At 39.4% G+C, this 27299-nt stretch overlaps 1 protein-coding gene across 1 annotated transcript in view; it reads left to right on the top strand.

The window, feature by feature from the left end:
• The first annotated feature begins 600 nt into the window (after positions 1–600).
• LOC126262284 (rho guanine nucleotide exchange factor 18) overlaps positions 601–27299 on the top strand; it is a 628397-nt gene continuing 601698 nt past the window's right edge. Inside the window, exons 1-2 of the mRNA XM_049958802.1 lie at positions 601–717; positions 3051–3113. Of these exons, the coding sequence (XP_049814759.1) occupies positions 3071–3113 (43 nt within the window). The 5' untranslated portion in view covers positions 601–717; positions 3051–3070. The remainder of the gene's footprint in view (positions 718–3050; positions 3114–27299) is intronic.

The raw sequence follows: 27299 nt of genomic DNA on the forward strand, positions 1-27299 counted from the left end.
AGTAGAATGTCCTATAAGCAGTAATTATATACAGAAGAACGCTTAAATATTTTTATTTTTAACTACGGCGTTTCACATTTAGCGCTTCTACAGATCTCATGCGCGGTATATTATTCGACGCCCTTGTAAAAATGTTGTAAAACGTCCGTGTACGCATTTTCGAGCAAGTATTTGACTGATAAGAGCCTTTGTGGCTGTTAGAAACATGTTCGACATATTAAATTTTCCTTGGTTGCATCATTCAGATGTCTGAAGAACATAAAACGTGGTAAATGACTTATATATTCATTATCTTTCTTGGACTTAATTCATACCCGTCTACAAAAAGACAGTACTGTGAGCAGTACGCCTAGGTTTTTCCAGTATCTTATTAATTGTTCATAACTACGTAGAAGACAAATATCAAACAATACTACAGTGTTGTATTAAAGTGAGAATCTGTTCGGTGCTTGCAGAAACGCAGATTTGAATGAAATTGTCTTCTGTGCTACGGATCTATGCGCATGCGGAGACGCGCGTGGGGCCGGCTGAATGATGCTTATAATTCCCGCCTATGTCTTTGAACGTACACAACGTCACGTCCGTGTAAAATGGTTGAAACAAATGCCATAGTGTAGAACGGTAGTGCTTTCTAAAAGATATATTAAATAATTTGTGGTGTTGTGTTTGCCGATAAGACATAGCTGGGTTGGAAATTTGTATGAGTTTAAAGTTAAGGTACGTTTTAACTCATTTGTAACAGTTTGTTATGACAACCATTAGTTTACAGTACAGGTGAGTGACTTGCTGTCAGTTCACGGGTAAATACAGTAAGATAACAGCAACAGTAATGTTACGTTGACAGAAAGCGTTATAGACGCGCGAAGTGTAGAGAACATTAAACCGAAAGACTAGCTAATAATTATCTGTAGAAACAGTTATATTGATGTTGCATTAGTTAATACACGTTTTTTAGTGCTGTTATGTGTTGGTCTCCTGTAATTGGATAATAATCTCTTTACAGGTTAGTGTTTTTCGCTACGCAAAAATACTTCAGCAGTAACAACAAATTGGGATTTACGAAAATAAACGGCAGAACTCTCTGTGAACTATTATGTTTTGTTTAAATATGCGTTTTTCAGTCAAATACGTGAAATTCGTGGTTCATTTCACATATTTGGCTTCCATTCTTTTCCGCCACATTCTTTCGAATTTTTCTATTTTGTCAACGTATTGCTTGAAAATTCTCATGTTTGGAATCATAATCTGTTTGTTTATTTTGCTACGACTGCCACGTGTGTGAGATGTCAACAGCAATCGAACACTGTAGCGTTTGCTCACAAAAATTGGTTTTATGTTCTGTTTGAATGACAAAGATGTTGTCATTACTTGGTGCTGGAATTAGTGTGATTTTGAATGAAAATTGAATGTTCCCTAAACCGCAAAAAACTTTCATATGAAGACTGATGAAGGAGCACATATGACATTGTTTGGCAACTTTTCCATTGCTGTTAAAAAGTAGTAAACGTTCAGTAGCTCCACATTTCGCAAGCTACAAAGAGTTCTTGTCTTTAGTGACCAATTAACGAAATAATCTTTTAACAGCAGCATGAGAAACTACTGTGAATGAAAGAACTTACCAGAGAGAGAATTAATATTTTTTGACGGTTGTGTATTCTGCCCATAGTCCCTGCCATCCTGTACTAGCTACTACATAATACCCTTCATTTTTGAACATACACAGTTTTCCTTTGTACTGCATGTTCAAAAAATTACTTCTAGCCAAACACTGTTGGTGGCAGTTTGCACTCAAGTTTGAGCAGTTTATATGCTCATTATCCATACAGTATCTTGTAAGGGATTCGTTTTCTCACAGTCTGAATGTAGTTGTAGTTACAATCTCCTGCTTCCTCAATACAGCACTTACTCCATCATTTACAATTGCAGATTTTTTTTCCCCCCTCCAGATAATGAATTGTAACGTCCTTAACATCTAGAAGCAAATGTTAGTAAATCTACCAGAGCATTACAGTTGGGATGTGATACAACATAGGAACTACAGTCATGCTGTATTCATAATGTTATTGATGCTTAAAAAATAGATCTTACTGAGTAGACTATAGGTGTATAAAGTTGAAATTAAAGTTTGTGTATAACAGAAAAAGACAATTGAGAAATGATCATGTTGTTGTTTATCGTGGATCATATTATTTAGAGCAGTAGAGAAAGCTGCATCAAACCAATCTATAGCCTGAAGACTGAATCAATTCAGAAGAAACTGTAGGATTTTGAAATATGGAGCAAGGGATTGAGAGGAACATTCAGTACAAATCATTGGTATCCTCCAGTGACACAATGTTAATGGCTACCATCATGCCATCTTTTGGTGCAGATACTCGCAGTTTTGTTGTTAGTTCAACAAGACAACAAATGTTAGGGACAAAAGTTTGATTGTGATGACACATTAATTAGCCTATAGCTTTGTTTGCGGTCTAGAGTAGGCTGGAAGGTGACAGTTTAGTTGTTACAGAGTGATCTGTAGCTTAGCCTGTTCGAAAAAATCGCCAGTATCACATAGTCAATATATTTACAGTGTTGGTCATATGTTTCGCATGACACTGGTCAAAGCCAATGACTCGTATCGAACATTCCTCTGTATCCATGCAGGGGTGGTTATTAAAGAAGGATGTACAAGAGTGCTTTAATTTCATGTGGCTGCTGATGTAGATATGTCATTACCATTACACAACCCTTTTACATTTTGTGAATGGCTCGTGGTACTGAACTGTGACTTCACGTAACAGTTCACAAGAGACCACTCACTTCAGGTACTATGTACTGAAAGGATGCATGTGTTTCCTGGCAAATTTTTATATAAGTTTAAACATCCTATGCATTTTTTGTGTACCAAATACATTAAGACCTTTGCTCACAGGCCATACCTAAACATATACAATAGTTATGAGGCAATGTGCATGAAAGGTTTTGAAATAATTATCCATTTTAATTTTCCAATTAATTTGCTGAAAAAAAGAGCATCATAGTAACCTTTGCTTCAATATATTTCCCAGGGTGTCGTCATTGTGAAGAAATGGAGAGGCTGATCGAGTCACATATGTGCCCACTGTCATCAGGTATGTGGCTTCTTCCATCTTTCTACACATTGGGCAAGGAAATTTAATTATAGTTACGTGCAGTGCTTTCAGCTATTACAGCTATAATTGAACATTGATGACCAATCAGTCCCATTTTCTGCATTATTTTCAAAATTCAACAGTTTGTATACTTAATGCAAGTGTGCTCCATCATAATATGCCACAAACAAGTGAACCTAAGTTTACCAAGATTTTATGTGCCACACTGCAGATATGTTATCACAACCATTGCTTCATATTCACATTTTTACTCCTGCCAAACTTTCGAGAGGGGGAAATTGCTATCACACTCAAGCCCAGTTACTTACAGCCTAGTTTACACGACAACATTGGGTTGCGTCATTCATTGCGTAGAATGTGTTGCAAGCAAGTGGTTTCATATATGACTATAGACTTGGCGACACCAGTATACACTTCAGTTTTGTCGTTTTATGGGTCCCTGAGTCGTGTCTGAAATGAAAGTTTTGGCAGCTGCACATCGCACAAGTTGTGATGGAGTTAAAGCTTGTTGCATGGAATAGCTGCATAAGAAAAAAATAAGAAACCTGTTTCGATTCATGACTGGATGAAGAAAAGATGTCAGCTCGGTTGCTCAGCATCCTTGCTGAAATAATTTATAACGGAAGATCGAAGAAGTTCTTTTAATTATCTTAGAATGTCACCAGAACTGTTCATGTTTCTTATAAATAGAGTTAATTGTGCGATAAGGAATGAAGGTACTGTAATGCATGAAGCGCTGTCGCCAGAACTGAAATTACATATATTGCGTGCATTACAATCGAGAACACTCGGCATGCTATAAGATATGGTTTTAGTTGGTGATGACACTATTTCATTAACACCAATAATTATTAACATTAACAGTGATAATTATTAACATTAGCAACCATAATTATTCTAAGCAGGCCGCATTAAGAAGAGAATGGTTTGCAAACTACTCTCTTGAAGATAGATCTGTACAGTGGCAATATTTCAAAATTCTAACATATGTGAATGGGGAGTACTGTAGCAACGTTGTAGCAACGTTTTAAATAGATGAATATTGAATAAAAAATGCAGCTTCTTGAATTAGTATAGCCTTCCCTCCTGTAAACAATATTCCTTAAAGATTTGGCCAACTCGAACAATGGGATTTTAGTCTTGTAGATGAGAGCATTGCCACAGCTAGAATTACACTTCTTAATTCAGTTGTGTAAGTGCTCCTAACTTAATAAATTTTGCCCTGCAGCTCAGACATTGTCAAACCATCTATGTTATGATTGCACATGATGGTCTCAGCGGCAGCAACATGTTGCTTGTTTTTGTAATCAGCATCACTGAAATCTCAGAAACACCTATGCAAAGCATAGATATCCAAAAAGCGAACATTATTTTCTGTTCCCCACTTCATATTTCAGTTTGTTTACACTCTGCGAACACACACAACCTCAAAACTCAAGAAACTAATGTCGCCAAAGTTGGAACACGTCAAAAGTGTTTAGTTTCACCACCGAGTTGCGCAAACACGCGGCGCTCATAGGCAGTGGCCGATAGCGCAGTTGCCTGCAACCTAGTGTCGTTGTGTGAACTAGGCTTAAAGTACACTTAATGGCAGGGGTGACCCTTGTACTGAGTGCTGAAGTTTGCAGTTAATTGATGTTGGTCATAGACAATGGTGTGATATCTACATGTATTATGTCCAAACCACTGTGGAGCGCATGGCATAGGGTGCATACCATTTTACCAGTTATTACAGTTTTTCCCGTTCCATTCATGTATGGGCACAGGAAGAATGATTGTTTAAATGCTCATGCAAGCTGTAATTAATCTAGTCTTGCAAATCTTGACCTTACTGCCCCTATGGGAATGATACATAGGCGACTAGTATATTTATTAGTCTCATTTAAAAACGGTTCTTGAAACTTTGTCAATAGGCTTTCTCAGGATGGTGTAAATCTATCTTCAAGAGTCTGCCAGTTCAGTTTCTTCAATATATCTGTGACACACACTTATGGGTCAAACAAACCTATGACCATTTGTGCTGCACTTCTCTGTACACATTGAATATATCATGCTACCCCTATTTGACACAGATCCCACATATTTCAGCCACGTTCTTGGATGGTTCGCACAAGTGATTTTTAAGCAATCTCCTTTGCTGCCTGATTCTATTTCCCCAATATTCTACCAATAATCCGAAGTCTACCACCTGCTTTAGCCACGACTGAGCCTGTGGGATATTTCCATTTCATATCCCTTTGAAACGTTACACCCAGGTATTTGTGCAAATTGACTGATTCCAACAATGACTCATTGATATTGTAGCCATAGGATATTACTTTTTTCATTTTGTGAAGTGTAAAATTTTATATTTCTGAACAGTCAAACCAAGCTGCCCGTCTTTGCACCACTTTGAAATCTTATCAAGATCGGACTGAATATTTGTGTAGCTTCTTTCAGAGAGTACTTCATTATAGATAAATGGATCATCTGCAAAAATTCTGAGGTTACTATTAATATTGTGTGCAATCTCATTAATACAACATGAACAGCGAGAGCCCCAACACACTGTCCTGGGGCACACCTGAAGTTACTTCTACGTCTGTCAATGACTATCCGTCCAAGATACCATATTGTGTGCTCCCTACTAATAAATCCTTAGTCCGGTCACAAATTTCATATTTTATGCTGTATGATTGTACATTTGATAATAATCATAGATATGGTTCCGAGTGAAATGCTTTTCAGAACTCGACAATTACTGCATCTACCTGTCTTATCTGACTGCCTTTATGCAAAACTTACAGTATGTCACATAGTCGATGTTTTTGGAATCCATACTGGTTAACATGGAGTAGATCATTTTGTTCAAGTAATCTCATAATATTTGAGCTCAGAATATATCTTAAGATTCTATAGATAATTGATTTCAAGGATATTGGACGGTAGTTTTGTAGATAACTGCTACTATCTCTCTTATAAATGGGTGTGACCTGTGCTTTCTTCCAGCTATTGGCCACTATAATAGGGCTAACTCAATCACAATTTATGTATAGAAATTAGGAGGTTTGTTCAGTTTTAACCATTTCAGCTATTTCTCATTGCCACTGAAGCTAACACTTGTTTCATTCATATTTTCAGTAGGAAGAAGATTAAATTGAGACAATTATCTTGGGTTTTCCTTTGTAAAGGAACATTTGAAAATGGAGTTGAGCATTTCTGTGTTTGCTTTGATGCCCTCAGTTGTTCTTGTCTCATTGGCAAGTAACTGGCCAGTAACTTTGGTGCCACAAACAGCCTTTGTATACAACCAGAATTTCTTTGGGTTTTCTGAAAAACCATTTGACGATATTCTGCTACGGTAATGATTGGAGCTTCCTCACGTTGCTCTCTCAACAGCCAAATGTGTTTCATTTAGCATATCTCTATCTGTACTGCTATGCTTTTTATACATGTATTATGCAGTAGTCTCTGCTTCTTTGCTGTGAACGTATACCATGGAGGGTTTCTCTCATCATAAACTGTTCTACTGGGTATGTATGTATCCAGTGCATGGTCAACTATTGTTTTAAACTTGGGCCATAGTTCCTCTACATGCTTCTGTCCTCTGCTAAAAGTTTGAAATTCCTCAGTGAGATATGACAGTACCACTTTTTTCTCTAGTTTACTGAACATAAATATATATCTTTTTACTTGTTTTAGTCACCCTTTGTTCTTTGGTAATCGTCCTGCCACTACTGCCTCATAGTCACTGGTGCCACTTTTGATGTGGACATCCTCAAGGAGGTCAGGTCAGTTGATGTCATTAGATCTAATATATTTCTATTATGAATTGGGTTGCGAGCTATATATCTAAGTAGATTTCAGAGAACAGCAGTTAGTAACGTTACACTGAATGTCTTGTCATGCCTGCCGGTAACAAAACTGTAATTTTCACACTTGATTGTTGCATGATTAAAGTTTCCACCGATTAGTACAGAATGGTTGGGAAACTTGATGTGCAAATGAACTGAGGTTCTCTCTACAGTTACTGATGTGGTTATTATGGCTGTTAAGGTTGGTTGCTGATTTATGTGTCTATTAGTGAATGGAAAATACTAGATGTGCTGATGGACTAACCTGTAGCAAAGCCCAGGCTAGATTGGAATTTTACAGTTTGCTTGCGGGTTGACAAAGTCAGCATATCTCAGCACAAAAATACGATTGCTGTAATAGATGGATGTGTAGTGTAGCCCAGGATGTGTGTTTATCATTGCAATAACCAATTTTTATCTCATTTCTGATTTTGCCAAAAATTGCAACAACGCGATTAAATTCTAGCTTAATAGTCAAAAACTTTATTTGTGAACATGCATTCTAATTCGTCACCGACAAGTGTCACTACTTATAGTATTCAGTTCTCACCATTCATCACACAAGTCGTTACCAACATTGGCATTCAGAGGACCAGCTGCCCCACACCATAACTGTACTTTTGCCAACCCAGTTTATTGTTGTTTAAAACTTTCGTCTACTCTTTATAGCTGTTTCTATTTTTTTCTTGAAAAGATCACTAATATTTTTGTGACGTGTTTTGAATGTCTTATAGGTTTAGAATAAATTAAACTAAGATAAATGGTCTAGCACTGACAGTTTGTTCCCCTTTGTGGCTTTCTGATGATACGTTCAGAGTACTTTTGTGATTCTGCCATACAGTCCATAGACTTTGTACATTTTTGGCACTACAGGCAAAGATTTTGTGCTTAACCAGGGATACAGGTAATTATTTTCGTTTGATTCAGCCTCATAGTAATTTTTTAAATTAAATGGGCTATATTTTTGCTGCTTGTGTACTACACATATCGGCGGATAACTTAGAGAAGGCAAGAAGAACTAATAATTTTCTGAGTAAGGCATGATGGGTGGCTGAAAAGCATATGTGCAGTTATACGGAAGTAGAGATAGGAAATGATTCTTTTGGCAGTCAGGTACAGAACGCTGCAAAAATATCTGCATATTAGCAAATACAGGTACTGAGTGCTGTCTGCCTTACTGTATATTTGTATTGTATTTTTTTGGAACACAATTTTTCGTTTTTAGTCCCTTTTGTTTTACTAGTATGAGTAGCCAACTTTGTCATGAGGTGGTAGGCGTCTGTGGCTGTTGCATCTTATCATCTACCAGATGTTGTTTTACTGCGTTGGTGGATTATAAGTTTTTGTTATGTTTGCAATACATTAGAAAATATGAATAATGCTTGCTTCATGGCAGATTAGAGATAATTTCAAACCATTGCTGTTTGAAAACAAACTGTCTCTCTTCAACATTTTTGCAACTGCAATCGTTGTACTTATGCTGATGTGAGCAACTATCGTAGATAGTAGTGATTGATTGGTATACATCTAGTGTGTAGCAATTGCTTCATTTTGTGACCACTCAAACTTGAAATTTAGATCATAGTTCTCTTTGCAGTAGTGAGGATAGGTTTTTCATGGAAAAGCTATTTTTTGTGCTTTGACGTATTTTAATTAACTGATCTGTATTCTAGTTAAAGTTAGAATACCATTGAACACAGTTTTTGCATTGATTGCGAATGAATGTTCTAATGTACTGTGAATATCTCCGTGAGACATTTTCAGCTTTATTTGCAGTTTAGGCACACTTAATTTTATTTGAAGATGTATTAACCAGAATGTGGGCATCATAGTGGCTTACTATGTTAGCAACTGAGGATAATGGCTGCAGGTATTAACAACAGTAATTTATATTGTCTGTCTATAGTGCTCTTCCATCAATATTTCCTGTTGCTTGGGTAAGCCATTGGCAATCTATTAGTAATGAGAGAGAAGAGAAAGGGCAGAATGGAACAAGAAATATGTCACAGAGTCATGTTCAAAATGCTTTAGGTGATCCATAAACAAAACTAGATAGGATAATGATGGTGCATTTATAATTTTGGGTGTACTCGTTTTAGATGATAACTGTCTGGAAAAATGAGCTTTGAAATGTGAATTATTTGTGCATGAATTGGATTAACATGGAGAGAAAAAGTATGTAGTTCAAATGAATATGTAATTTGGGTGCAATGAATTAAATTACCTTAGACAGTTTGGTCGATAGAAGGCTAATTATCAATTAAATTTGATTTTGGGTCACAGTTAGTTATTATGATAACTTGTCAGATCACAAAAACAGCTTCTTGCAGGTCTATAACAACTTCCATTGAAAATTGTACAACCTGTATTTGTCAATTTCCACTACCCCTGCTTATTGCTTGCTGTCTCCTTTCACTGTGCAAGATGGCTGATGATTTTATGCACTGGAATTATGGGAGAAGTAACATGATGCATCTTAAATGGGATCAAGGAATTGTCAGTTTGGTAACTGACAGAAGTGCGTGTGTTTGCATGGATGTGGGGGGGGATATGGTAGAGGTAGATGAAGATGTACATACAGTAAACAGGTTCAAATTGATGTAGGCTGCAGTAGTTAATCAGAGATGAAGAGGCCTTGCACAGAGTAGATGAACAGGTAGAGCTGCATCGGAACAATCTTCATACTGAATGTCATAACAGTGCCATTTTGGAAATCTTCTGATCCATTCAAATTTAGGGTTTCATTACTCCCCTGTGTCACTTAAGTGAAAATTTAAATCTTTCCTTAACACCACAATGATCAATTGACTTCTGGATTTTCCAAGTGACCAACTGCTCATTCTGTATGCACTTACTTATTTAAAGTGAGACTGAAGTTAAGAAATGTACTTCAGTTTGATCTGTTTAGTCTCAGTCAACAAATTTATTATATATGTAGCAGGGCTATTACACGAAATTTGCTTGTAAGCAGCAACTTATGAAAGAAATTAGTTTATAGCCCTTCTTTTTATTTTGAGACGTATGGCCCAGTCGTGTGCTTATAAGCTCCACAAGCCACGGTATGGAGCACAGTGACGTGTACTTCATACCAGTATAACATGTACACATTAATCTGAATTTAGTAAATACATAAACTGTGGCAGGAGTGACATGATGTGGAAAGTATAGATATGACAAGATATTCTTTTCAGTGCAATATTTAAAAGATTAAGCAGAGGTTTTTATACACACAGTCTTGAGCCATTTCTGAGGAAGAAAAGTCTGAAACATTCAGAGGTAAGGAAGGAAGGTTATAGTTTACTTTACCATCAACAGTGAGTTCCTTAGAGGTAGAGCACTTACTCAGTTTGGTCAAGGATGGAGAACAAAAATTCTCTCTGCCCTATTCAAAGGAACTGTGATGACATTCATAGGAAATTATATAGTGAAGCCCTAGATTCTGGTAATTTATTGGATGGGAATTTGAGCCCTGGTTTCCTTAAAAACAGTTCATTGCCTAAAAAGCTGTGTAATTTGTTTGGTTTCTGCAGGCTTATGGAAGCATCAGGAAAAAAAACTACAGAGGAATATTATTGGTAATCGCCAGAGTTATTAAGCAGTTAGTCCTCTGTCATATATCTGAATTTCAAACTGCTGTTTCAGTAGTTCATCAACATTGGAAAAAGTACATTTCATACCATATATAGTACTACTGGTAACATATTTTAAGTTAAAAAAACTAAACCTAGTTCCAGAACACCCTATCTTCATGAGGTCTGAATGACCTGCCCTTCCCTACGAACCTTCCCCCTTGTATTCATCTTTCTTTTCTTGGGAGGTAACTAGAAGGTTTTTGACTTTTGTGTGGCATGAAGACTTTCTGATAGAAGTCCAGACTACAGAGCCAAAGGTCTCTGGTTCAAACTCCAGTTAGTCCTACTGTTTTGTCAAAACAGAATTGTGCCCATCACCTTTCATCTGTGGTGGGGATATCGTGCACCATTTAAAGACAGCAGACGAGTGTGATCAGTCTGTTTTTGAAATGTTCATGTATGTAATTGTACTTTGTTAGTTGTCTCTGACCTTGATGTTTATTGATAGTAAAAAGTGCACGCATGTTCTATAAGCCCACTTCAGAAGATTTCAGGCAAGAATGCAGATGCTTGAATAGCATCTGAAGTCAGAGAGATAGAAGAAAGGTTGATAAATTGAATTTTTATTTAAAATCTGTGAAATGAGAAGACATGTTAGTGACAGTAGATTCTACTGATTATTTGCGTGAAGTCAGTTGTCTATGAAATGTCAGACTCATTACAATTTCAGAACACTTTTTAGTTGCATATGAGCTAATATGTTATTCCATAATTTTTTATGTTGAAAATACTGTCTTGAAATAGTTTCATTACATAAGAAATGTAATCGGGAACAATGAGTAAAATGTTTTGTTTCAGACATGAAATTAGTAGCTCGCATTTTAATTTGAAGGACCAGTTCCCATTAAATGTTTCAGAAATGAAATTAGTAGCTCACACTTGGATATGAATGACCAGTTTTCATATAATGGTGTCACTGCCAGCCTTCATCACTGTAGAAATTCCATTATGCTTGATCTAGGGGTACTCGCTATTAGTTTTTTAACCAGAATACCAAAATTTATTGTGATATTTAATTGCAAGCGCATTATTGGTGTTTACCCCCTCAGTTCCCATGGATTTCCCATTAGTGCGTGGCAGAGAGGTGCGAACACATATTAACACTCCTGATGTTCTTGGGTAGTACAATATGTAAGAAGAACTAAAAATCTTGGAGTGATAATGCTAATCAGCATGATGAAATTATAACCTTTGGGATGGGGTATTGTTTGAGCTGTACAGAGAAATTTCTTTTTGGGTAGCGGACTATGGAGTCAAAGAGAACCTCATTGCACGTGAAATGACAGATTGTTTGATGACTTGAGCAGTTTATTCTCACTGGTACTGCTGTGCAAGAAGGGAATTGTTAGAAGTCTCTTCCCAAGAGGACATCCAGAATAAGTATCTGTTAGAAGAGTTGCACTTGCGATGGTCTGTGACAAATATAACTGCTTTTCTTTGCTACATACAGTTATGCAGCACAATGTAAGTAAACAGCTGACATGTTACACACCGTTTGAAATGGAATACATCAATGACAGTTGACCAGGGCTGCATTTACGTGCTGTCTAGGGTCTTGCACTGCAGCAGTGTAAAACAATAACTGTCTTTGTTGTAACACTATAATGTGAGCCCTCTTGTCATTAAGAACATATGCTTAATTATTTTGCATGGGCTTACATGGCTGAATGTTTCACTGGACAGCTGATACAAATTAAGATAGCATTCACCTCTCAAATCCTGCACTCCCAAGCACCAAATGCCCAGTGAAATATATTGCATTTCCTTCTGCAGCATTGCTAAGGCATAAAAGAAAAGTTAATGAAATTTAGGATTTTGAAGTGATTTCTTTTTCGCAGAATACCAGTTTCTTGCAGATCTCATTTCATCCAAACGAGAACGTATAAGTTTTTACTTCCTGTCACCTCACAGAGATTCTTGAATTCATAAAGCTTTGGGAAACCGTACTGGCCTAATTTCATTCATTATGTACTAGACGTCCTATGATCCATAGCCTCTGATAGGTAGTCGGCTCGTGTCGTCATAGCAAAGTCAAGGGACCATCGCGAGCATTTTAGTGGAAAATTCTGGCTTTGCTCAGTATTTGAAGTGATGTTTAAGCCTTGACGGTCAGTTATCAAGTGTGCTACAGCATGCTGGAAAAATCGTGCTAAAATGACACCATTTCTCTTCGAATGCGGAATGGAAATCACACTAAAATTACACCGTTTCTCTTCGGATGCTTGACGGTATGCAAATAAAATAGACGAAAACATGTTTTGTCATGCTCTCTCCACGATAAACAGAAACCAGTGTCGAGTGCTAAAGTGATGGTCAGCCACACTGTTATCAACTGAGAGAAGGGAGGCAGCTGCCTGTTTTTGACTGTGTGCTCTGATGGGGCGCCATCCTTTCTGGCACTATGAGTGCTACTTTGCTCACAGTGCGTGGTCAATGTTTTTTTATGAAAGTGGGTGTAAGATATTGTGCAAGCTTTGGGTATGAGAGATTTTTGAGTAGTAGTTCAGCTGATTGCATTTTGGAAGAGTGATCAAGCGCACTGACCGATAGTTTGTTGGTTCAGGTTCAGTTCCTGCTGCTACCATATTTTTGTCACTTTGTTTTATTGCTCGCAATGATAAATGATTAATTATAAAATTTGACTATGTTTCAGCAATTAAATTTTTATATGTAAACTTAATATGTTCAATTTAGTTACCATTACTACCCTTGTAAGTCAAAAGTCTATAGGCCACCACATTGTAGCAGATTGGTAAAATTTTGTACTAGATGCCACTGTGTTTGACACAACCTAGTTATGAAGACATAAATAGTTTCACTAGTATCCAGTGTAGGAACAAATCAGTTAGCCAGTAAGATTATTTGAAGCTTTCATTCCAGGCCTGATTGTTTGAAGAAAAAAAAAAGCATTTGAATGAAATATAAGTAAAACTTGTTTGGGCATGACATTTTTATCTTCCATTTGCCTAACAGATATTTTTAAAACTGAAATACTAATTTTTGCATAGACATTAATACATTGTGGTGACAGAAGTCATGGGATAACATGTAATATTGTGTCGGACCTCATTTTGCTCGATGTAGTGCAAAAAATGGGTGTGGCATGGACTCGACAAGTCATTGGAAGTCCCTTGCTGAAATATTGAGCCTTGCTGCATCCACAGCCATCCATAATTGCAAAAGCGTTGCCGGTGCAGGATTTTGTGTGCACAAACTTCCATAAATGTTCTATGGGATTCAAGTCAGGCAATCTGGGTGGCTAAATCATTCGCTCGAATTTCCAGAATGTTCTTCGAACCGATCACGGTGATCGGTGACCTTATTTAGTGGCATCCCCAAAAATTCCATTGTTTTGTCAGGGAGCACGGAGTCCATGAATGCTCGAACATAACCATTTCCAGTCAATGATTAGTTCAGTTGAACCACAGAACCTAGTCCATTCTGTGTAAACACAGCTCACACCATTTGGAGCCATCACCAGCTTGCAGTGCCTTGTTGTCAACTTGGGCTCATGGTATTATGGGGTCTGCGCTATACTCGAAGCATGCCATCAGCTGTTACTGACCAAAATGGGGACTCATCCGACCAGGCCATGGTTTTTGCAGTCGTTTACAGAGTCTAACCAAAATGGTCGCAGCAGGCGATCTCGTGCTGTTAGCAAAGGCACTCGCGTCGGTCATTGCTGCCATAGCCCATTAACACCAGATATTGGTGCATTGTCCTAACGGATATGTTCGTCGTACGTTACACATCGATTTCTGCGGTTATTTCACGCAATGTTGCTTGTCTGTTAGCACTGACAACAATACGCTAACTCCGCCGCTCTCGGCCATTAAGTGAAGGCCGTCGGCCACTGCGTTGTCCGTGGTATGAGAGGTAATGCTTAAAATTTGGTATTCTTGGCACACTCTTGACACTGTGGATCTCGGAAGAACATTGTATTCGGTAACGATTTCCGAAATGGAACAATCCATACGTCCAGTTCGTGCAGCCTTAATCACGTCGGAAACCTTTTCACATGAATCAGCTGAGTACACATGACTGCTTCAATGCCCTGCCATCTTATACTGTGTGTAAGTGATACTATCGCCATTTGTGTATGTGCATATTGCTATCCCATGACTTTTGTCGTCTCTCTCTCTCTCTCTCTCTGTGTGTGTGTGTGTGTGTGTGTGTGTGTGTGTGTGTTAGTTAGTTAGTTAGTTAGTTAGTAGTAGTTTATAGAGGGGTTACCAACTCGGCTTCAATATCTGCATGATTTCAATTCTTTCAATTTTTAATTCTCGTTAGGGCCGGCTTTAGGCCAAGCTACACAAGTCGTCGCTTGGAGTGCGAGAGGCACAATCGTATCACAATTAGTGGCAGTCGCTGGGGGCACCCAAGTCGTATACAACACGTAAGACAATAACGAAAACTGACGCGGGTGAATGTGTACGCGAGAAGGATGTGGGGGAGGAATGATAAGTCGCTTTTGCGGAAAAATGTTCTCCAACCATCCCTGAATTCATTAATTCATATACATACAACTAAATGATAAATGTTCACTGCTGTGTTATAAGCTTTTCATTCGGAAATTGTTCTTGGATGCTGCTTTTGCTGAACCACAAGTTTAGTCCAAGGCCCATATATTGTGAGGCCCACAGCCAACGATTAAATGCGATAACCGTAAGAGCGTCGTCGTCCGGGGAGGAAAATCCCCCAAATAGTCAAGGACAAGGAAGAGAATCAGCCTAGCAGAAGTACGTTTTCCATGTTTACCTTAAATTACATCAGCCGCGTCCGGGATCGATCCTTCAACAGGAGAAGATAATGTTGACTAACGGTGTCTTGCTCGTAGAATGCGCCATTCGTTCTTATTAATATATTGCTGGTACACAGATAGATCTGCTCCATGGAAACTAAGTCAGACCGCCACTTTTTATTCTTCATAATAAGTATTGCTCTCTAATTTATTCAGGAACTGAGTTTTAAATTTCGCCTTCTGAAAAACACAATGTATTTCTTTTTTCAGTTTACCCAAACACGTTTCGTGATTTACTTGTCTTCTATGGGCCTCCATTTTTAAAAATAAAAAAAAAAGTTCGTTGCTTTTCTGTCTTAGACTTAAATGTCGAAGACGTACAGTTTATGTTTTGATAGTTCACCGCAAAATGGACTGACAAATTTGCTTATTTTCGAATACTTTTTCCGAGCGTAATAGATTACTGTCTGTTCTGTATAAGTATTCCGTTTATTTTTGCAGATTTGTCGTGTTTCCTTCGTTGATTATAAAATTATTAACACCGCTTCTCGTTCCTTCTACACTCTCTAACGTGGTATCAAATGATTTCATGGAGACAAACGAGATTTTCGAGAAAGCTCATGTCGTCAAACTCATCGTGAGATGACCCCAGGCGCATTTTCTGTGGTGCCTGGGCAGATATTTGCAATTTCAGTGTTGCATTGTGTAGTTGGTCAGCCCAAACGAATACTGCTCATCAAGTCTTTCGTGTGAGACTTGGTGCCGATATAAAGTGTCGTATTTTTTCCCGTTACGTACAGAATGATTTTTAAAAGCGGAATTTTACATGCCCATTCGATTGAGCGGTCCCTAATTAGTCCTAACGAAAACTGCCCATAAAGTCTTTGGTGGTGCGGCTCAGTGCCTATATGAAGTGTCGGTTTTTTTCACGTTACGAACAGAATGATTTTTAAAAGCGGAATTTTACGTGCCCATTCGATTGAGCGGTCCCTAATTAGTCAAGTATGATATTCATTTTATCGATTTGTGTTGACAAGAACAGTATAACACGAACAATACGCAGTACTCCAGCAGGGACAGTACCGCCAAGCAGCAGCGCTGCTCATACTAGCTGCTGCGGGGGTACTGGTTATTCTTCGTGTTTTACTGTCCTTGTCAATACAAATCGATAAAATGACTATCGTACTAGACTAATCGAATGGGCACGTAAAATACCGCTTTAAAAATCGTTTTGTTGTTGTCGTTGTTGTCTTCAGTCCTGAGACTGGTTTGATGCAGCTCTCCATGCTACTCTATCCTGTGCAAGCTTCTTCATCTCCCAGTACTTACTGCAACCTACATTCTACTGAATCTGCTTAGTGTATTCATCTCTTGGTCTCCCTCTACGATTTTTACCCTCCACGCTGCCCACCAATGCTAAATTTGTGATCCCTTGATGCCTCAGAACATGTCTTACCAACCGGTCCCTTCTTCTTGTCAAGTTGTGCCACAAATTTCTCTTCTCTCCAATTACATTCAATACCTCATTCGTTACGTGATCTACCCATCTAATCTTCAGCATTCTTCTGTAGCACCACATTTCGAAAGCTTCTATTCTCTTCTTGTCCAAACTATTTATCGTCCATGTTTCACTTCCATAAATGGCTACACTCCATACAAATACTTTCAGAAACGACTTCCTCACACTTAAATCTTTACTCAGTGTTAACAAATTTCTCTTCTTCAGAAACGCTTTCCTTGCCATTGCCAGTCTACATTTTTTATCCTCTCTACTTCGACCATCATCAGTTATTTTGCTCCCCAAATAGCAAAACTCCTTTACTACTTTAAGTGTCTCATTTCCTAATTTAATTCCCTCAGCATCACCCGACTTAATTCGACTACATTCCATTATCCTCGTTTTACATTTGTTGATGTTCATCTTATATCCTCCTTTCAAGACACAGTCCATTCCGTTCAACTGCTCTTCCAAGTCATTTGCTGTCTCTCAGAGAATTACAATGTCATCGGCGAACCTCAAAGTTTTTATTTCTTCTCCCTGGATTTTAATACCTACTCCGAATTTTTCTTTTGTTTCCTTTACTGCTTGCACAATATACAGAGTGAATAACATCGGGGAGAGGCTACAACCCTGTCTCACGTCCTTCCCAACTGCTGCTTCCCTTTCATGCCCCTCGACTCTTATAACTGCCATCTGGTTTCTGTACAAATTGTAAATAGCCTATCGTTCCCTGTAATGTACCGCTGCCACCTTTAGAATTTGAAAGAGAGTATTCCAGTCAACATTGTAAAAAGCGTTCTCTAAGTCTACAAATGATAAAAACGTAGGTTTGCGTTGCCTTAATCTATTTTCTAAGGTAAGTCGTAGCATCAGTATTGCCTCACGTGTTCCAACATTTCTACGGAATCCAAACTGATCTTCCCCGAAGTTGGCTCCTACCAGTTGTTCCATTCGTCTTTTAAGAATTCGCGTTAGTATTTTGTAGCTGTGACTTATTAAACTGATAGTTCGGTGATTTTCACATCTGTCAACACCTGCTTTCTTTGGGATTGGAATTATTATATTCTTCTTGAAGTCTGAGGGTATTTCGCCTGTCTCATAAATCTTGCTCACCAGATTCTCACAGATGCAATTACTGCAGGAAACGGAAAAACGACGTAATGGACGTTAAATCGTTTTTCGAGGGAATGCCTCAATTTCACCAGTGTCAGTTTTTGCTGTTAATTATACTAAATCTTTCATACGCCCTCTATCGCTAGACTAAGTGTACGGCATCTCTGTTCAATCATGTATTCCACCTTGTGAGAGTGGCATCTTTAAGACTATTTTGCTGAGTGTTTCATTTTCCACAAACGTTAGTGTATGGCATGAAAAAGTGGATAGCAGGCGATGATCGTACAGGGTATTGGTCGGGGAGCAGTTGCTGCTTGTCAGTGTAGACTTAGGTTCAGAAGCAGCGTAGGAGGCAGGGCGCGATTGGCGGCCCGGAAAGCGCGCGTCTCTGGTGCGGGGGCGGGAGCAGCAACTTTGTGGTCCGCTAGGACGATTTGGCGGCCGGTATGCACAAAAACGGGGCCGCCGCTCTGGAGGATCGCGGCCGCCCAACTTGGCCGTGCCGTGCATCTTCTTTGCGGAAGAAGGTACAACTCAGGGCATTACGCCCAACTTCCTGCGCGTTAGAAACTTGAACGAATCTTTGTTGTTCCCCGTTCCCCCTTTCTTCAGCGCCTCGCCTTTCTTCCCCATCCCGCCTCCCTCCCTTCCCCCTCTATTTTCTTGGAGTTGCGCCGTTGCTTTTTAACCAGGTATTAAAGAACCTGATATTAGAAAACAAGAAAAAATAAAATTAATGGAACTAGCGACCCGTCCTTGCGTCGCAAGGGTGGCTCTACAAAGAGAACAGTACGAACTTACCCTCACCGATTTGATTCATATTGGCAAGGTGTGTAAGGTACAAGTAAGACTTTTAACATAATTATGTAAACAGGAAGATGTAACATTCAACTGTTTTTGAGAACATCTTGCTTGAAAATTATAGGCGTGCTTATGTTGTATTGTTTGTGGACCGCTAGTGTTCACGCGATCCGCCGCCCAGCGATTAAGCACTTAGTTTCAGATGCGCGAGGTCTCTGGCTCGAATCTCACTGCCGTTAGTGAATTTTTCAATCCGACGTAATTCTAACAGATTTATTATGGCCGTGAAAGTATCAATACCAAATCAAACACTTTTTCCTAAGAAGATCGGGGGTAAAATTTTAATTTATAATATTGCTAGCTGTACCCGGCCACACTTTGCTGCGGCTCTGTCTGCTTAAATGGAAAAGAAAGAAAATAGAAAGCACACGTTTTTAATAAGTATGGGAACTAGATATACGTCTTAATCCACTTCTCTCCCCCTCTCTCTGCCCATCTCCCCCCCCCCCCCTCTCTCTCTCTCTCTCTCTCTCTCTCTCTCTCTCTCTCTCTCTCTCTCTCTCTCTAAGCCTTGTTTATTGTTACTGCAACTTCAGATTCTAGTTGTATTCTAATCATAAACCAGTAAACCATAAATACGACTTCAAGGTGTATCCGGGAATTTTTTCATCCTGAAGAAAACCAGGAAAAACTCATGAATTTTTCATAGTTTTTGTTTTCAATTAAACGTCTGTAATTTTGACTTGTAAATGTGTCGTCATCATCATCATCATCATCCATTCATTCCCATTACGGTCGGAGGAAGGCAACGGCAAACCACCTCCATTAGGACCTTGCCTAGTAAGGCGGTGCGGGTCTCCCGCATCGTTCTCCTACGCTCTGTAAAGAAGCATGGGACTTCATTTCCATTTTTTTCAAGAACTAATATTTTAATAAATAATTTTACTGTGTTCCGCTACTGCAGAATAATGCTGCAGCAATAAAACATAAATGAGAGAAAAAAAGGATAAAACTGAAGTTGCAGAAGAAATGCGCCATTTAGAACAACCAAACACAGTGCACAAAGCGTCTGCCAACAGCAAAATGTGTCAGAGGATTTAAGACTGACACTATGCAATACTTCACAAAAATTGTTTCTGATGAGCGTGACGTCATAACTGTTTACATTAGGTTCTTTTGAGCAGTTGTTAGCGGGCTCATGTGCATTTGAGTCGCGTATGATCAGTACTTTGTTCCGCTTCTGGCTACTTGAATGTGGCTGTTTGTAGGACCAAACAGCCAGATGCGACCCGGAAAAAGTTTTTGACGCGTCCAATCTGCCAGATTCGCGCATGCGCAGAGCAGTCTGAGGTGTAGTGGAGAGGGGTATAGTCTCCACGTGACCTGTGTTTACGTTTAGTAATGTTGTTTCCTCTTGTTTACAACTCTCATGTCAAACGAAAACAAAACAATTTCTGTAGCCTGGAGCTATCAAGTGAATTAAAATACATTCACATAATTATGGAAGGTTGAAATAAGTTACTAGTTTCTGTTTTTTATTTCCACGTTTTTGGCGGTGAAGCATTAATCGCCTTGGGGACAATGAAGTTATTTTTGTCGATTTGCTAAAGAAATTTGGCCTTTATTAATTGTTTCCACAAAGGCAGTCAATTTATTTGAAACAAAGTGTTGCCTTCCACATTATTGGCTAGTTTCAAATGTTTGCTGAATTTCAAGCGCACGTTTTCATCTTCTGGCACACATAGCGTTATACCATAATAAAGAACCGAACATGAGGTATTACAGTACTGCTACTCCAAAGACAATTTGTATCCCGAAAACCACACTGAAAGCTTGATTTCAGGTTTGGGCCTGTTCTTTGTGAATCTGGAAATAAGAATGTGCATTTTAAGCCGAATTATCCATTTTAATATGGTTTACGAAATTCCGATGCTCTTGTTGTGTCCTCTGATGTCCTGATTCTTTTATGACGTAAGACGTGGTACATTGATAGTGACCGGACCAAATATCTCACGAAATAAGCTTCAAACGAAAAAACTACAAAGAACTAAACTCGTCTAGCTTGAAGGGGGAAACCAGATGGCGCTATGGCTGGCCCGCTAGATGGCGCTGCCATAAGTCAAACGGATATCAACTGCGTTTTTTAAAAATAGGAACCTCCATTTTTTATTACATATTCGTGTAGTACTTAAAGAAATATGAATGTTTTAGTTGGACCACTTTTTTCACTTTGTGATAGAAGGCGCTGTAATAGTCACAAACGTGTAAGTACGTGATATCATATAACACTCCGCTAGTGCCGACGGTATTTGCTTCGTGATACATTACCCGTGTTAAAATGGACCGTTTACCTATTGCGGAAAAGGTACTACACGAATATGTAATAAAAATGGGGGTTCCTATTTTAAAAAACGCAGTTGATATCCGTTTGACCTGTAGCAGCGCCATCCAACAGGCCAACCATAGCGCCATCTGGTTTCCCCCTTCATCCTAGACAACTTTCGTTCTTTGTAGTTTTTCGTTTGACGCTTATTTCGTGAGGTATTTGGCCCGGTCAGGATCAATGGACCACCCTGTATACATGCGAACATAGGGCTTCCTACGTCATTGTAGCCGCGCACGCGCCTATTTTCTGGCGGTCTCTGAGGACTGCTGAAACGACTTCTAACAGGTCCGGAAAATATTGCGAATGGTGTTTTGAAAAGTGTTACTCTCGAAGTAAATTTCATTTTACGCAAGACGAATTTTGTTACATGCGAATATGTGCTTTGAATTTCTTAAATCACAGAGCGTTTGACTCTCATTTAAAGGGTGACATCTTGAGGGGACAGCCATTTAGAAGAACTTCCAGCCCAGAAGACCAGACATTCATGTCATTATTTAAAATTTTACTGTCCCGTTTGTGTTAAGTATCTTAAAGGAAACAGACGTGCTGTGTTTGGTGGCATTCAGATTTATACTTCCGCAGTATTAAAATATGCAGCGTATCGTAATACAGGTTGGCAGCGCATATGTTCCTGCACATCAGATATCTTTCGAAAACGCGTTTTTTTCCATGGGGTTCGCTTTCTCAAGTGCCGGGAAGGTCTGCGCCGGTGTATAAAAACTTAACAATTCAAAGGACTGATAAGTTTTATAGGTCCGAGGGAAAGTATACCGTCACTTAACATGGAAAAAGTGTATTTTCATCCGGGAAAAGGTGATTTTTAACCCGGGAAATCCGGGAACTTTTTTTTATACCGTCTCCTGTGTTGCTCTCATCATTGCCACGGGAGTTTACTTGAAACGTAATTTAAATATGAAACAGGTAATACATATATTACACATACTAAAATGAAGACTTTCACGGCCGGAAATATCATGTCCATGGACATGATATATTACACACTCATCACTACATTAATAAATTATGTACACAAATATTCCTCGTGAATCATAGTATTAATCTAAAAAAAGACCAAAAACCGTGTTTTAGTATCTGAGATTAGCCTTCACGTACACTGCTAATCGAAAGTAGCCCGACATCTCTATGGAATGCGAAATTGACAACTAGATGTCAGGATAGGCGGACCCGCCAGTGTAAGACGAGGCGGGGAGTATAGTATTGTCTGCAGAGAAGCTGTAACAGCAGAATGGTTGGTTATAGGAGCTCATTGACTTTGAACGTGAGCTACTGTCTGTTTCAAATGTTTGACCCTTGACTTTGAAATATTGTGGTTACATCGCATGGCGATCGTCGATGTGTTGTAACTTGCCGGAATAACTGAAATGTCTACTTTTATTTGGTGTATGAATATTATATTTTACTTCGAAAGGTGGCTACATACGCGGTAATATTTAAAATAAAGCGTGCTTTTTTGAGCATTTTTGGATGCCTGTCAACTTTGAGAAGTTATAAGAGTCAGAACGTAATTAGTAGAAAAATTTCATATTCACAAAGAAAATGGTTCAAATGGCTCTGGGCACTATGGGACTTCACATCTGACGTCATCAGTCCGCTAGACTTAGAACTACTTAAACCGAACGAGCCTAAGGACATCACTCACATCCATGCCCGAGGCAGGATTCGAACCTGCGACCATAGCAGCAGCGCGGTTCCGGACTGAAGCGCCTAGAACCGCTCGGCCACTCATATTCACAGTTTACAGAAACAATCATTCTCTACTTACTGGCGAACTTTCGTTGTTTTCCCATTAGTCGTTTTATCTTAATGATGGTGGATGTAGATGGCCGCAGTTCCCCTGATGGTTCGCAAACCAAACCAAGTGTGTATTCAAGCTCTGTTGTTGCCTTTCACAGCGGTCTTGTTTTTTGTGCACATAAATAGACATAAAATGCTACTATAACATCTTTAATTTACTTGCTTATACGTCTATATTCGCCGCGTGCTTGCTCATGTGTTGCTCTACCTCTGAACGGTATTTCCACTTCATTGTTCACTGTTGCTGTGTTTACAACGGGGCTTCCCGTCAGATAGGAAACTATCTTGCCCCCATTCATTGCTGTGTATTTTTCTGAGACAGACCTCGTAACATTATTAGTTGCCTATACTTGGGTAACACCATGCATCATTTAATGAGATTTGAAAAATCTGTAATTGATACTGATCAGTGTACGTGCTTACTTTAAGGCAGAAACAGAACAGGGCGCGAGTAGTTTCGTATCACACTAGTAAAGAGAACTTCCGAACATTTTGGTATTCGTGAAATTATAGTGAAGCGAATTTCGAGAGAATATAGAGAAACGTAATGTTTCGTAATCACCAAAAGAGTCCTGGCAGGCGACGGAAGTTTCCAATGAACGAGCTTACAAAGGTAGTCTACGAAGGAAAATTTGCGACTCCTATGTGGAAAAGCAGTTTCCAACAGTAGCAGCCAAACTGCAACAGTCGAAGACCGAAATGCAAGACTTTCCTGATATGAGTCAGATGATTCTTTGCGCGTTGTTGAGAAATTGGGATTCAAATATGGAAAAATCTACAGGAACCTGTGCTTATGGAAAATAATAGAATAGCGGGTGAAAGAGACGAGTTATTGCGGGGAAATAATACTTGCGAAACACAGGGTGTACTTTGCTATTAGACTAATGAGAGTTCGTGTGACACAAAGTATTCCAGAAAGTACGGATGGCAGGAACAAAAAAATGCATTTTGTTAAAGAAGTCACAGAGAAAGTGTTCAAGAGTAGAATGGTTGGAAAGGAGGAATTCAAATACAGTATAATGTGCCGCCTTGGGAGCGGCTGTTGTGTGCAAAATACTGGTTTATCATTTATTCGACAAAAAGGTGCAGATTATCATTTTGATGTTAATGCCAGTCACTACGAGGAGTGGTTTAGGAACGTTATCGAAAAATTACCAAAAAGATCTATTATTGTATTATTGTTTTAGATCAACTCCATATCACACGATGAAAAATCCAGTACCACGAAATCCATCTGTGAAATGCGGAAGGGATTCTGTTATTGGATGGATGGATGGATGGATGGATGGATGGATGGATGGATGGATGGATGGAAAGCAATAATGTAGAATGTAGATCTTACATGTAATGCCACATTGTATGAGGAATTTACAAAACACGGGCGACCGCACTTCAGGTCCTAAGAATTCATTTTGGAAAGTGTATTGCTCACTGTGGCGCACTGCAAATTTAACGCCATTGAACTTACTTGGACATTAATCAAGAACAAGGTAGCAAAGGAGAATAAGAATTTTAAGATAAGCTGTGTCGCTCCGCTGTGGGAAGAGTTCCCATAGTGTCTGGAGGAATTCAGTTATTCTTGTATACAAACTTGAAAACAGTTACACACAAAGAGCCCGCTGTCTTCACATAGTAATAAAACCGTTGCTGACCCAAGTACACAACTGCAAAAGCAGAAGCGATCCTTCAGCCAGCAGTGAACGCGATGAAGATAGGTTTTGTTTCATTCATCATTCTTTCCTGCAAAATTTATTCGAGCTAATCGATTTTTCATTTACTGTAAAAATATAAAATTCACTGTCCAATTATGGAGAAATGCTTGTATATGGAGCATTCACTTGCAGTGTGGCTATGCTGTATTGGAGTACAGAAACGAAGTTGCCATTCTGCGCTGGTGAATAGGCGCTTATCGCGCGTTACAACACTGGCGTAGCGCCGATATGACAACTATGCTGCGCCACAGTCTCGCATGTATTGCAGCCACTAACGCAGTTACTTTACGAACTATTAACCGATGAACACGGGGAATATTCATTACTAATTGCGTGTGATGTAACCAACGAAAGTTCAAGTTTTACACTCGCGCTTTCTCTCCCGCAGTGGCTTTAACAGTGAGCTCAGTCACAGCGTCTTGCGTTTGACGTTATAGTGACTAAACGGCGTATCAGAAGAGACCTAAAATCCGTCTGCAAATAGAAAGAGGTTTTATCTTTAAACTATGCAAAGGAAATTTTTCTCCTAATTACAATTTGAATTCTGTGACTCCTCAAAGTTATCACCCGCCAAAAAATGCTCCAAACAGAGACCCGTTATTCCGCGTATATCGCCTCATTTTCAGATAAAATGAAGTATTCATGCCTTAAATAAAAACTGGTATTCCCACGATTCCAGGCAATGTACAACGCGTTGACGGTAGTCCTGCGATGTAACCAGAATATGAGCTCAAATCAGGGGTGAATGATTATGGAATATACAGTAGTCATTAGATGTTACCTGAGTAACGTATCCGTCATAGAAATTTCAACCCTTCTAAAGCTGCCCATGTCGGCTATTGGTGATGCGCATTGAGAGAGAATTCACTTTCAGGTTGCACCCTGGATAACCTGCATGTAAATGCAGCCCTGCTGAGCGGAGTTGACACATCCCTTAAGGAACGAAAGCGTAATCGTACATTTCGTTCAGCTCGCTCAAATTCGCAAGCAATTAACAGAAGGATGGAACTGTACTGCAAAGTTGACCAAAACTCATTTCCTGATGACATTACCATAAGTGGGCTCTCGGGTTTTCTCAGCATGATTAATGGTGAGTTCCTTAGGATTCAGCCGGATTTTCTGGTTGTAGTCCAGGCAGCGAGTACCTACAGAGTGTTCAGAAATTCCCGGTACAAACTTCTAAAACATGAAGAGCTCTGTGAGTACATAATATTTTGAAAAGGAAGCCAAGTCCAGAAATGTGCTTTCCGCTCTACGACGGTTTCAGTTCAGATTTGTGACGTGCCCGTGTACGTCTCGGATGCAGTAAACATGGTTTGGTACAAGTTTTCGGAATATGCAGACATGCTCCTTATGTATGGCTTCAGCTCGGGATAACGGAAGAGTCGCTAGTTGGTTGTATGGCGAATGTTTTCCGCAACACAGCACGCCATCGCACAAACATTTTGCCCAAGTTACACAGCGGATCCGAGAAACACGTACCTTCATCATGAGGAGGCAGGACTTGTGTTCCACGGCAACGCCGCACGCCTGAATTTGAAGATGTGATGTACCGCTTTGAAGAGAACCCGTCAACGAGTACTGCGCATGTAATTGGTGTAAGTCACAGTGTAGCCTGGGACGTTGTGCGTGAGCAACAACTACATTCGTAACACTTACAAGGGCCCACCGATTTTCCACAATGCTTTGCCCACTGCACGTGGTTCCTGCAGCGCTACGTAGACACACACGTTTCCATGTAGAGTTCTGTTTACGGATGAATGTAAGTTCACGAGGGACTGTGTTGTGAGCGCCCAGAACAGCCATGTTTGGGCAGACGAAAGCTCTCATGCCAAGCATGTTCAGGGATTTCAACACAAATTTGGTATTAACGTGTGGGCAGGTATTCTGGACGTCATATGGTTAGGCCATGCCTCCGTCCAATCAAGCTAATTGGTCCTGCATACTTGATCGTCCTACAAAACGTATGGGACCCGTTCTTGGAAGCTTTGCCTCTGAACGTCTATCACGAAATGTGGTTTCATCCTGATTGTGCACCACCTCACTCCTCACGTACGGTTTGGAGACATCTCAACAGACAATATTGTGAAAGATGGATAGGCCGAGGTGGTCCAACAGCGTGGCCCCCGCAATAGCCGGATTTACCAAATATGGACGACTTCTTTTGAGGTCTTATGATATGCAAAGTTAAATTTACGAGACTGCTGTAGAGGCAGAGGAAGATCTACTGGCACGAATTCTGACCGTTGCACTAGAAATTGAAGGTGGGATGAAGAGTGTGTACCAGAACGTGCTTCGTAGGTACGATGACTTCAACAACGTTGGTGGTCCCCACATCGAGCTGCCGTAGGAATTCATCTTACCTGTTGTGTACAACAAATATGCTGGGTTCTTTTTGTTTTAGAATAACTTCAACACGTAATGTCCAAATGTTAATACAAACAAATATGCTTAAGTGATAAATGGATGTTACGTTTCATCTCTAATTGTTGTCTAAAAATTGTACTGTATCACACCTACATCAATTCCTCAAGCAAAGTGGACGAGTTCATCTGAATCGCAACCGTCGTAAAGCGAATCGCAACCGTCGTAAAACGGAAACGGTACGTCTCCGGACATGGCTTCCTGTTC

Source organism: Schistocerca nitens, chromosome 6 (assembly GCF_023898315.1).
Source record: "Schistocerca nitens isolate TAMUIC-IGC-003100 chromosome 6, iqSchNite1.1, whole genome shotgun sequence".
Classification (NCBI taxonomy): domain Eukaryota; kingdom Metazoa; phylum Arthropoda; class Insecta; order Orthoptera; family Acrididae; genus Schistocerca; species Schistocerca nitens.